General features: G+C 43.5%; 1 protein-coding gene across 5 annotated transcripts in view; it reads left to right on the forward strand.

Moving 5' to 3' along the window:
- BBS7 (Bardet-Biedl syndrome 7) overlaps window positions 1–13,727 on the forward strand; it is a 454,813-nt gene that overhangs the window by 102,507 nt on the left and 338,579 nt on the right. For 4 of the 5 annotated variants that reach the window (XR_004538826.1, XM_033938299.1, XM_033938307.1 and 1 more), the window contains one exon: window positions 2,906–3,081. The exons of the other annotated variant lie outside the window; for it this stretch is intronic. Coding sequence is in view for 3 of the 4 variants with exons in the window: in XM_033938299.1 (XP_033794190.1) it covers window positions 2,906–3,081 (176 nt within the window). In the remaining variant the exon portion in view is untranslated. The remainder of the gene's footprint in view (window positions 1–2,905; window positions 3,082–13,727) is intronic. 5 annotated transcript variants of the gene reach the window in all.

Here is a 13,727-nt window from a genome sequence, read left to right on the forward strand (position 1 = left end):
GACACCATCCTGAAGATATACAGTGTTGTAAAACCACAAATCAGCCTCTGCAAGGTGATAAGGATTTCAGAGCTGGAGGAAGAAAGTTCATGAAGAATTCTCTGTTTCTGCAAGGGTCCCCCTACTGGGGGGGGGGGAAGTGAGAGGGGCGTGGACTGAGAGGAGGAGTTAGGTATACATTTTTGTACCAATAGGGAGTCACATGACCAGAATTCGGGGATGGGCTTTTTGGAACAAAGGAAGAATTTCTCTGTATAAAAAACACGTGCATCACAGGTAGAGCCAGAGAGAAATTCATTTGGGTATGCCAGCAGGGACATGCTAGCCCCCTGCTAGGCATATGGGTGTAAGTTCTTCTCTCCATTGCATATTCTGAACTGACAATATATTTTTCTGCTATGCCTTTGCTGCTGTACTTTTGTAAGTTTTTATACTAGCAATAAACAAATATTGTCGGTTTTTGGAACATACAATGCCGTCTCGTAGTCATTCCAATGAGGTAAACAAAGCAGCCTTTACTTCAGAGTGATTCAAATAAAATGACTTCAAGTTATAATATAATGATGATAAGTTGAATCATATGATTTTAAGTTAGGTATTAAATTAAATTAAGTTCACAACATATATTTATTAATTAATTTAAATAAAAGATAGGGATAGGCTTTGCACTCTTAGTTAATTAGTCTTAACTTAATTAAATAATACAATTAATAAAAAAAAATTTGAGGTAGGAAGGAGGTCTGAAGTAAATGATTATATTACATGCATTCAGGATGAAGACTTGAAATAACATCTAAGTTATAAGAGGTCTCTTTACTGAGAACCATGCATCCTTTTTGATACTTCAGCCTCTTAATTTACACAATGGGGTAAACATGTTAATAAAACGGTTCTCTCTATATGATAAAAAATGGGTTTCAGTGATGATAGATTATTTACAAAAAAGTAACCAGACACCGATGTGTAGTAAATGAATTTATTGAATTAGATTTTGTATAATTATCCTTTATAACCCCCTTTTTTTCTTGATGGTAACTGAGTTACCGTCATGTCTGCAGGTTTTTTGACAGGCCTGCTCTGCCCAGATCTCTCTTGCCTGCTCCTGGACTCTCCTGCTCTCTGCCGCAGTTCTCCGCAGTGCAGGCCCGCTTTAAAACCACGGGCTTGCACTGCAGGGAACGGCGGCAGAGAGCAGGAGAGTCCGGAAGCAGGCAAGAGAGATCTGGGCAGAGTAGGGCAGGCAGGAGAGATCGGGGCTGAGCCCTGACAGCAGTGACAGGAGGCTGCTTCTCCTGTCACTACTGTCAGGTTGTGCGCATGAGTGGAGATCACTCTCTACTGATCCTGGCCGTGGGTAGGGGGCATGTTAACGATCGTCCCCATTTGCATGCAGGCCTTTAGTGAATTTGTCGGCCGGCATGCAAACGGAAACGGATGGTGCATGGTTTGGAGGTTCAGTGAATTTGGACCTTTGTGGGCTTCATGTTACCAGGCATTTCCCTCTTCTATTTTGAATGTTTCTGTCTTGAAAAAGTGATTGAATCTAGTAGCTTTGTAAATATTCCTGAGACAAATGAGCCAAGGTTACAAAGTCATGTGATGGTTCTTCTATGCCTTTGGATTTTCTTTCTCTACATGCTGAGGCAGTTCTAAACCTATATTCTGAGCATATAGTTGATCTCTATTAAACTTAATTATCCAGCTAGAAAAATTCATTGGACTGTAGGTATTAGAACAATTGGGAGGTCTCTTTGCTTTTGTTGCCAAACATAAAATCAGAGAAAATACTAGCAGCATTAACCCCTGGATTCTATAAATGGCACCCACAATTGGGCACGATTCTGAGATCTGTGTAGAAATAAATTAATGAGCCATTAGCAATCAACTATTGATGTTAATTGGCTCTTATTTGGATTTGCACTTGGGTCTGGTTGCATGTGATTCTATAAAGATCCACGCTCATTTCTTGTGCCCAACCAAAAATGGGACAGGGCTATTGGAGGGGCTTGAGCAGGTCAGAGGCATTCCAAAGAGCGGAGGAGTGGCCTAGTGGCTAGGGCTGCAGCTTCAGCACCCTGAGGTTGCAGGTTCAAGCCCAGTGCTGCTCCTTGTGATCCTGGGCGAGTCACTTAACACTCCATTGCCCATCGAGACAGATAGGCAGAAATTCTTAAGTACCTAAATGTAAACCACTTAGGATATACATGGTGTATAAATAATAAATAAAGAAATAAAAATAAATTACATGCTCAAGCTGTGTGCTAGGATTTATACAGGTTTCAGTTGGTATAAGTCCTCGCATCCAACGCTGGAAACCGGCATATGCACTAAGCACTATTCTGTAAAGAGTGTTAAAGCCCAGAACGCCTTTTAGAGGATAACGCTGAGCACAGATTTTTCCATGTACCCACTTTTGGCGCCATTTACTGAATTCGATCCTAAATGTTTGCCAATTTGGCCATTAATTCTGCTCTGTGGCAAAAGTATTGAGTGTCATCTGCTTAAAATCTTTTCAAGAAGACACATAGCAAGGTGAGGAGTGGCCTAGTGGTAGAGCTATTGCCTCTGCACCCAGAGGTTGTGGGATCAAATCGGAGGGCTGTGCCTTGTGACCCTGGGCAAGTCACCTAATCCTCCATTACCCCAGTACAAAATAAGGACCTGTATATAAGTAAACCGCTACGAGTGTGGTTGTATAACTACAAAAAGGTGGTATATAAGTCCCAATCCCTTTCCCTGTTTTTATCGGATCCATGTTCTGTGATGCAGAGCATTCATACCAGTTAAATCCGATGTTTATCATTTCTTGGATCATCAGTTTTTTTGTGTTTTTCTATTATTTCATTCTCTACACCCGAGTTAGGGTGCTTCTTAAACATTTGTCTCTCTGTTTTGACTTTTGCAGCCAGTTTTTAAGACACTGCCAGGGCAGAAGATCTCCAGGTTGGACCTTGGAGGAGCTTTTCACACGCCTCAGGAGAAAATCTTTGTGGCCATTGGCTCTGAGGTTCGAGGTTTCACAAAAAGAGGGAAACAGTTCCTTTCCTTTGAGACTAACCTCACAGAAAGCATCAAGGCCATGTATGCAGCACTTTGGGTTTGGACTTTTTTTAAAATTCCTGTTTATGAAAATTGCCTTAGTGAAAATTAGTTTGAGAAGCCATGTTGTGAAATTTAACTAGAAACATGATGACAGATAAAGGGCAAATGCTTTCCAGTTTGCTCATCTGCAGCATCCACTGCTCAGTGCTTTAGTTAAAATCTTAAAATTTTGGATGCCCAAATCTAGACATGTCTTCAGCCAAACTCAGGATGCTAATTTTTTTTTTATTGAAAATTTATCAAAGCCTGGATCTGCAGTTCATTTGCTTACTATGTATTTTATTGTGGAAGATTATTTTCAAGAGCCTAACTTTTCCCCCATATTCATTACAAAGGTAATATTATAAGATGGTACCTAGTTCTAGGTATGAACAGTATGAATACTCGTAAATATCTGGATTTTAGTCATTTGCATATGTAAGTGGCAAAACCAAACAGCAAAAGGGAAAAATATTTTGCCTAGCAAAGTGAACAGTACAAAAAAAAAGGCAATTGCGATGTCCAATATTACATTACATTACATTACAGATTTCTATTCCGCCATTACCTTTCAATTCAAAGCAGATTACAAAAAGAGTTGTGGAGGGAGGATTACAAAGTTAGATCAGAGGTCGTTTCTAATAGAGTTAGGTGGGATCAGGGGTTAGGGAGAGGGTGGTAAAAGGGAGGTATTCGTGGTCTTAAGCTTTATTCAGGGATTTCTTTTTTTTTTTTTTTAATTATTTATTTATTACTTTTAAAATTTTTCCAAGAAACCTCTTGTACAGAATATTGAAAATAAGAAAAATAACATATTTTAAATAAAACAGAATCTCAATTAGGCAATAACATTCTTAATCAATACTATTAATCCCATAATATGGATCCAAGAATTCCAGTGAGTGCTAATGAAATTAAATCATATTATTAGCAAGAAAAGCAAAACATCTGACTGCAGTAGAGAAGTCTACCTAATTACTTTACTATTGATGTTCAGTGTTCTCCCCAGAAATTTTTTCCAGCCGGGTGGCATGAAAAAGTAGCCGGGTGGGGCGGGACAGGGAAATTTGGTGGTGGGGAAAATTAAGGGCTCCTTTTACTAAGCTGCAATAGCGTTTTTAGCGCGTGCAGAATTGCCACGCTACACGGCTAGAACTAACCGTCTAGCATGTGCGGCAATTCTACGCGAACTAAGCGCGCGGTAAAACCGCTTTCGCAGCTTAGTAAAAGGAGCCCTAAATGTGTACTATTTGTATTAGTTAATTATTATTAGTTATTTTCCAATGCTTTCTTAAGGTTTGACACTTGTTCCATAATATATATATTAAATTTAAGAAGTATCCAATTCTAGAATAATTAGATATTTGCCCTCTTTCAAATGGTACAGAGCAGCGTCTCTCAAACTTTTTTTAACTCCGGCACACTAAACGGAGCAAATGTTTTTTGTGGCACACTAAATGCAGCAAATGTTTTTTCATGGCTGGAAAAAATTTCTGGGGAGAACACTGATGCCCTTATTTTCAAGGTCCAATCACATCAAAGAATGATGCTTATCTGGGCAGTTGTATAATAAAAAGAATGGATAAGATAACATGAGAAGTGAAATTGTCATGAATCAGAGGGATACATACCCTGTATATCCTAAAAGCAGGCTTGTGGATTAGATATAAACTATGAAGGCAGTGGCATAACTAGCATATGTGACACCTGAGGCCCATCATTTTATGACACCCCCCATCTGTATGAAAAACATGATTTTTAGTAACTATCCACACATCACACAAGAGTGTACCTAGGAAAAGGCAGCATCTTACATATTGCAGTGAGCAGTACATCAATACACCCATTGTAAAACTAAACAAGCCAGACTAGTACAGATCAATCATACACAGTCAATCCTAACCGAAAACCATAGAAACATAGAAAGATGATGGCAGAAAAGGGCTATAGCCCATCAAGTCTGCCCACTCTACTGACCCACCCCATTAAGTCTAAGTGCCAATGTCCTAGTTCCCTATCTCGACCCTCGTAAGGATCCCACGTGGATGTCCCATTTATTCTTAAAGTCAATCACTCCGGTGGCCTTGATCACCTGCACTGGAAGCTTGTTCCAGTGATCCACCACTCTTTCTGTGAAGAAATACTTCCTGGTGTCACCATGTCTTTCGAACACACCTTCGCCTAGTATGGAATATGTAATCACAAACTAACCCCTCTCCCTTTTACAAAACTCTAATGTGGTTTTTAGCTATGGTGGTAACAGTTCAGACTCTCATAGAATTCTAAGCAATTACCACCATGGCCAGTGCTAAAAAAACGCTCTACAGTTTTGTAAAAGGGGGGATAAAATAGAAAAACGTAGACAAAGGTTAAATTGAACTACCAAGAAGCTGGACTCTGTATACAATGCAACACTACAGAAACAGCGATGCATCTCCCCTAAAGCAAATAAATATAATTTTTTTCTACATTGTCTTCTCTGGTTTCTGCTTTCCTCATAGTCTTGACACTCTCTTCCTTTCATCCACTGTCTACCCTCTCTCTGCCCCTTCTATATGGCATCTTCTCTCCTTGTATCCCCCTTCCATCTCTCCCTACACCCCTATTATTCTGGCATCCATCTTCTTCCCTTCCCTCCTTCAATGTCTGGCATCTCTCTCCTCTTCTTCCCTTCCCTCACCCCCATGGTCTGGCATTTCACTCTCTCCTCTCCCCCCCACTTCCATCAGCATCTGCCCCCTTTCTTTCCCTCCAACCCAATTCCATCCAGTATCCTTCTCCCTTATGTCTCTCTCTCCTTTCCCTGCATACCAATTCCATCAGCATCTGCCCCCTTTTTTCCCTCCACCACCCTTCCTTACCACCCTGACCTCCTTTTTCTCCCTCCACCACCCTTCTATACTCCTCTCTCCCTCCAAACCAGCAAGGTCCCATGATGACTGCTTCTGTTACCTCTGCCTCTGGAAGATGTAAGTGACGGAGGGGGTGGGCCGGCAGACACAGGGAATTTCAGCAAGGTTCCGCAATTCCGGAGGCAGAGGTGGCAAATGCAGTCATCGTGGGACCTTCCTGCACTTCAGTGCGGCTTCTGACTCTGCTTCAGAATAAGTATGGCAGCCGTGCTGAGGTGCAGGTGCCATTTAGAGCAGCTTGGAAGGTTCTGGATCCAGCCGGCTGTGTACCCCCCTAGGGCTGGCACCCGGGGTGGTCTGCCACTGTATGAGGGGACAAAAAATAATAGAAAGAATGGATAACTTAACCAATTTAGACATGTCATACAATTATAACCACAAAAATACGTCATAAAATGTAATTCTAAACTCAAAAGACTCCAGACGAAAAGCATACTATAGAAAGGAAACCAGAAAAGACCAAACCCATAGTACTAAGATCCAAATGCTAAAATCGGACATGTCCATTACGAAGAGATGTGTGAATCACCGCTAATTATAACGAGTGAGTCTTTAAAATATGAGACGGTAACGGATAGCCAGACCTGGTGAACAGAAGTGACAAATACTGGAGCCAAAACCAGAGCACCATGCTGAAACTTGAATATGGATACCTTGCATTTCTTGGCGTTGAAGCCCAGCTGTCAGGTAGATGACCAACGTTCCAACAAAACCAGGTCCTGCGTCATACTATCGTGTAAATCGGAGCCGCTCACTATGTTACATAGTTTGGCGGCGTCGGCGAATAGTGTTATTTTACCTTGAAGCCCCTGAGTCAGGTCCCCTATGAATAAGTTGAAAAGGAGCGGTACTCCACTTGTCACTTCTGACGTTTTAGAGAGGGTACCGTTAACCACCACCCTCTGAAGTCTACCATTGGCTATTTTTTGGGCTTGCGAGCTACTTTTAAAATGACCAAGTCAAAATGATCTACTAACAATAAAATTTTTTTTAAAAAACCACAAAGCATACTGTACGCAGAGAAAATGTTAATAATCATTCCTATTCCGGGGTTTTCTCAAAGAGGTCTAAGCAGACGACTCTATGCACTGTCACCTCACTAACAACCATACAAAAATAGACAAATATACCCCCTCCCTTTTTACTAAACCACGATAGCAGTTTGTTGCGCTGAATGCCCAACGCTGCTCTTGACGCTCATAGGCTCCCTGCGCTAAAAAACGCTATTGCGGTTTAGTAAAAGGGGACCATAGTGTAAAATATAGACAGCAGATATAAATTCAGACACATTTTGATCAGTAAATTAAAAATAAACTCATTTTTCCTACCTTATTGTCTGGTGATTTCATGAGTCTCTGGTTGCACTTTCTTCTTCTGACTGTGCATCCAATCTTTCTTCCCTTCTTTCAGCCTGTATGCTTCCTCTCCTCCTGACCTCATTCCCCTCCCCCCAACTTTTTCTTCCTCTCTTCCTGCCCTTTCTTTCTTTCTCTCTTCATGCCCCATTTCTTTTTTTCTGTTTCTCTTCCTGCCCTCTTACTTTCTTTCTCCTTGCCCTCCCCCAAGCCACTGCCAATGTCACTGCCATCGGGGAACAGGCCTCAAAGCCGCTGGCCGCCGCCCCCACCAACCTCTCCCTACTTCGAGCCGACCAGCATTCCTCTCCCCGATGTCAATTCTGCCGTCGGCGAAGAAGGCTGATCGGCCCAAGATCACAATCGATTGGGGGAAATGCTGCTGGGTCCTGCCTTCACGGAAACTGAAAGTAGGCAGGACCCGGCAGCAAGAAGAGCAAATGGAAAACTTCACTGACCTGTCTCCCGCCTTAGCCCGTAGCGAATTTATGCTTCGGGGATCTAACATGTGTGTGCTGGCTACCCTCCTCTTCCCTCCCCCCCCCCCCGGACATAACTTCCGGTTTCGGAGGGAAGAGAAGGGAAGCCGGCACACACACGTTAAAGCCCCGGAGCATAAGTTCGCTACGGGCTAAGGTGAAATCTTCAAGCCGGCTTTTTTTTTTTAATGTTGAGCAGCAGCGGAGGCAGCAGAATTTAGCTGGGCGGTCATCTAAATTACCCGGGCGGACCGCTCAGCTGAAAGGCCCTAGGGAGAACACTGGATGTTATTTCATTTACCCCTTCCAGGCGTTTCATAGAGAGGAACCCTGTTAGTTGAGAAGGGTCAAAGAATACATATGTATTGAATCTATATTTAACAATACATTTACAGCTATATTGTAATAAAAAAAGACCTCCTATCATTGTTACTCCTGTTTTGAGGAGCAGGAATTGTCATCTACGCAGGGATTTCTTGAAGAGTATAGTTTTTATTTCCTTTCTGAACATCTTGTAGTCTGGGGTTGATATCAATAGGTTGGAGATTTGGTTATCTAGTTTTGCTGCTTGAGTGGCTAGTAGGCCGTCGTATAGTTTTTTCTGTTTTACTTCCTTGATTGGGGGGTATGTGAATGGGGTGTGTGTTTTTCTATGCCTGATAGAGGTAGTTTGGATAAGGCGGTTGTTTAGGTAGATTGGACTGTTCCCGTTTATAGTTTTAAATAGTATACAGTAGAATTTAAATTGTATTCTTTCCTGGATTGGAAGCCAGTGTGAATCGATGTATGCCTCAGTGATGTGGTCATATTTCTTCAATGAGTAAATGAGTCTCAGAGCTGTATTTTGAATTGTTTGTAGTTGTTTAATCATTATTGCCGGGCAAGGGAGGTAGAGGATGTTGCAGTAGTAGACAAATTCCACCGTCAGGTCTAGCTGTATGAGCAGCATTTTTTTTTCCAGTGCTGAGGCGTTGTCTTGCTGTGTCAATAAGGGAGCCTAGTAATGATTCAGTGCTGAAGTTAGTTCTGAAGCCAGATTGCGTGGGATGGAGTAAATTATGGTCTTCGAGATAGTTGGTGAAGAGTTTGGCTATATCCCCACTGAGACATAACAAAAATATAACATGGAGGGCTATGTACGTCAACGCACACAGTTTAGGAAACAAGATCCTGGAATTGGAAACAGAAATAAGGAATGCCGACCTGGATGTGGTGGCGATATCCGAAACCTGGCTCACAGACTCCCACGGGTGGGACATGGTCATACCGGGTTACAACTTGCTTCGCCGGGACAGAGAGGGTAGGAAGGGAGGGGGTGTAGCATTATATACTAAAGATGACATTAAGGTAACGAGAATCTCAGATGTCCAGTATACTGGGGAATCCCTTTGGGTTAATTTGGCCAGAGGGAAGGACAAATGCTTGTATCTTGGCGTAATTTACAGACCCCCAAGACAACAGGATGACCTGGATATGGAAATAATCGAAGATATCGAAAATATCACCTTGCGTGGGGACACAGTATTGCTAGGTGACTTCAACATGCCTGATGTGGATTGGGTTACACTTACCTCTGCTTCCGGCAGCAGCAGGAGGCTATTAAACTCTATGAAAGGAGCAAGCCTCAGGCAACTGGTGTTGGAACCGACAAGGGATCAGGCAATACTGGACCTGATACTTACCAATGGAGAAAGTGTCACAGAGGTCTCGGTGGGCGACACATTGGCCTCCAGTGACCACAACATGGTATGGTTCAATATCAGGAAAGGTTTCACTAAATCTACTACACTAACCAATGTCCTCAAATTCAAGGACACAAATTTCAAAGAAATGGGAGACTTCGTTCACCAGGCGCTACAAAGCCAAGAAGAAACCGATAACATGGAAGACATGTGGTCGACTTTGAAAGCAACCATACAAGAAGCAACAAACCGCTATGTAAAATCAGTAATTAAACGGCGAAGGAACAATAAGCCACAGTGGTTTACTGCGGAGATCTCAGACCTGATCAAGGAGAAGAAAAAAGCATTCATCGCTTACAAACAATCAGGGAAGCAGGACTCTAGAGCAGACTACCTGGCCAAATCAAAAGCCGTCAAAACAGCAGTCAGGGAGGCTAAATTCCTCATGGAGGAATCTCTAGCAAAGAACATCCAGAAGGGAGATAAATCCTTCTTCAGGTATATCAGTGATAGAAGAAAAAACTCAGGCGGGATTGTACGTCTTAGGAAACCAGACGGAGACTATGTGGAAAAGGATTCGGAAAAAGCCCAGCTATTAAATGAATACTTCTGCTCAGTCTTCACCCGAGAAGCGCCAGAGCTCGACCCTCAGCTACAGACAAGGGTTGGCTCAGTTGACCCGTTTAGTAACTTTGAGTTTACACCCAGCAGTGTCTACGGTGAGCTGTCAAAGCTCAAGGTTAACAAAGCAATGGGGCCGGACAACCTGCACCCCAGGGTGCTTAGGGAGCTGAGTGATGTTTTGGCGGATCCACTGTCCACGCTCTTCAACCTCTCCCTTAGTACAGGCAGCGTCTCGTTGGACTGGAGGACGGCTAACGTCATTCCACTCCACAAGAAAGGCTCAAAGATGGAGACAGCAAACTACAGACCAGTGAGTCTAACATCGATAGTGAGCAAACTAATGGAAACTCTAATCAAACACCAATTAGATAAGATCCTGGATGAGGAGAATCTACGGGATCCCCGACAACATGGATTTACTAAGGGGAGATCCTGCCAATCCAACCTGATCAGCTTCTTTGACTGGGTAACGGGGAAGCTGGATATTGGGGAGTCCCTGGACATCGTGTACCTGGACTTTAGCAAAGCATTCGATAGTGTACCACACCGCAGGCTGCTGAGCAAGATGAGTTCTATAGGATTAGGTAACACATTGACGAAATGGGTTGGGAGCTGGCTTGGGGGTAGGCTCCAAAGGGTGGTGGTGAACGGCACCCCCTCCGAAATGACGGAGGTGATTAGTGGAGTACCACAGGGCTCAGTCTTGGGCCCAATCCTATTCAACATCTTTATAAGAGACTTGGCAGAAGGGCTTCGAGGTAAAATAACATTATTCGCCGATGACGCCAAACTGAGTAATGTAGTGGGCAAATGCACAACAGACGAAGATTCAGTGCCCGACAACATGATGCACGACCTACTCCTATTGGAGCGATGGTCTAGGACATGGCAACTCAACTTCAATGCCAAAAAATGCAAAGTTATGCACCTGGGCAGCCAAAATCCATGCAAGTCTTATACCCTTAATGGCGAGATCCTAGCAAAAACGGTAGCAGAACGAGACTTGGGGGTAATCGTCAGTGAGGACATGAAGTCTGCCAATCAAGTGGAGCAGGCTTCGTCCAAGGCAAGACAAATCATGGGCTGCATACGAAGGGGTTTCGTCAGTCGTAAGGCGGAAGTCATTATGCCATTGTATAGATCCATGGTGAGGCCCCACCTGGAATACTGTGTGCAATTCTGGAGGCCGCATTATCGCAAGGATGTGCTGAGACTGGAGTCGGTGCAAAGAATGGCCACCCGGATGGTCTCGGGACTCAAAGATCTACCATACGAAAAACGGCTTGACAAATTACAACTATACTCGCTCGAGGAGCGCAGAGAGAGGGGGGACATGATCGAGACGTTCAAGTATCTTACGGGCCGCATCGAGGCGGAGGAAGATATCTTCTTTTTCAAGGGTCCCACGACAACAAGAGGGCATCCGTTGAAAATCAGGGGCGGGAAACTACGAGGTGACACCAGGAAATTCTTTTTCACTGAAAGAGTGGTTGATCGCTGGAATAGTCTTCCACTACAGGTGATTGAGGCCAGCAGCGTGCCTGATTTTACATTTTAAACTTGGTATGCTGATCCCTCACTACCTGGGGTGATATGTTCTGGGGGTATCGCGGCCAACCTGCACACGTGGGCGGAGCTACAAACAGAAAATCAGATTTCACCCATTCATGTCAATGGAAAAAATGTAAAACCTGCCTCCGCAAAACCGGCTTGCCCGATTTGAACGAAACTTGGTATGCGGATCCCTCACTACCCGGGATGATATGTTCTGGGGGTCTCGCGGCCCACCTGCACACGTGGGCGGAGCTACAAACAGAACATCAGATTTCACCCATTCATGTCAATGGAAAAAATGTAAAAAGCTGCCATTCTCACAGTAATTCAAAAACGGATTGACCGATTTGAACGAAACTTGGTATGCTGATCCCTCACTACCTGGGGTGATATGTTCTGGGGGTATCGCGGCCAACCTGCACACGTGGGCGGAGCTACAAACAGAACTTCAGATTTCACCCATTCAAGTCAATGGGAAAAATGTAAAAAGCTGTGGGACCGATTTGAACTAAACTTGGTATGCTGATCCCTCACTACCTGGGGTGATATGTTCTGGGGGTCTCGCGGCCCACCTGCACACATGGGCGGAGCTACAAACATAAAATCAGATTTCACCCATACATGTCAATGGAAAAAATGTAAAAATCTGCCATTCTCACAGTAATTCCAACTACCTGGGGTGATATGTTCTGGGGGTCTCGCGGCCCACCTGCACACGTGGGCGGAGCTACAAACAGAACATCAGATTTCACCCATTCATGTCAATGGAAAAAATGTAAAAAGCTGCCATTCTCACAGTAATTCAAAAACGGATTGACCGATTTGAACGAAACTTGGTATGCTGATCCCTCACTACCTGGGGTGATATGTTCTGGGGGTATTGCGGCCAACCTGCACACGTGGGCGGAGCTACAAACAGAACTTCAGATTTCACCCATTCAAGTCAATGGGAAAAATGTAAAAAGCTGTGGGACCGATTTGAACTAAACTTGGTATGCTGATCCCTCACTACCTGGGGTGATATGTTCTGGGGGTCTCGCGGCCCACCTGCACACATGGGCGGAGCTACAAACATAAAATCAGATTTCACCCATACATGTCAATGGAAAAAATGTAAAAATCTGCCATTCTCACAGTAATTCCAACTACCTGGGGTGATATGTTCTGGGGGTCTCGCGGCCCACCTGCACACGTGGGCGGAGCTACAAACAGAACATCAGATTTCACCCATTCATGTCAATGGAAAAAATGTAAAAAGCTGCCATTCTCACAGTAATTCAAAAACGGCTTGACCGATTTGAACGAAACTTGGTATGCTGATCCCTCACTACCTGGGGTGATATGTTCGGGGGGTCTCGCGGCCCACAACTCTATGTTGCTTGCTCAATGGTGGGTTCACCCAAGATTTTATATGTTCTTGCTCCTGGAGGTGAAACTAAAAATGTTGTTTATAATCAAGTTTTGCGTTAGTTGTATTGTATTCATTTTGTCAAATATTTCACATTATAATTTGAATATATGTGTATGTATGTATTTTCCAGCATAACTCTTCAATGCATGGACATATTTCAACCAAACTTGACATACACATTACTTACTATCTGAGGACAAACACTTTGGGGGTGGGAAGGGGGGGATATGTAAAAATGATTGAAAATGACAGATTTTAGTATCTACCCCATAGTGTTTTCGGGCTCACAGATGAATACTCAGCATAACTCTGAAACGCATGGAGAGATTTCAACCAAACTTTGTACACATAAGACTTACTATCTGGGAAAAAATATTTTGCAGGTTTGTGCGGGGTAAAATACTGTGGGGGTGGGAAGGGGGTGATATGTTAAAATTATCAAAAGCGACAGATATTTATGTCCAACCCATAGTTTTTGGGCTCGCATAGATAAATACCGACACTCCCGATGCCGTTTAAGTCTAAGTTCAGCCCCATAGAGAGGGACATTCCTTTGGGACATGTGGAGGGTAGGGGGTTGGGACATGGGGGTGGGGCATATGGGACATGTGGGGGTGGGGGTAACGTGG

This window comes from Geotrypetes seraphini, chromosome 1 (genome assembly GCF_902459505.1).
Source record: "Geotrypetes seraphini chromosome 1, aGeoSer1.1, whole genome shotgun sequence".
Classification (NCBI taxonomy): domain Eukaryota; kingdom Metazoa; phylum Chordata; class Amphibia; order Gymnophiona; family Dermophiidae; genus Geotrypetes; species Geotrypetes seraphini.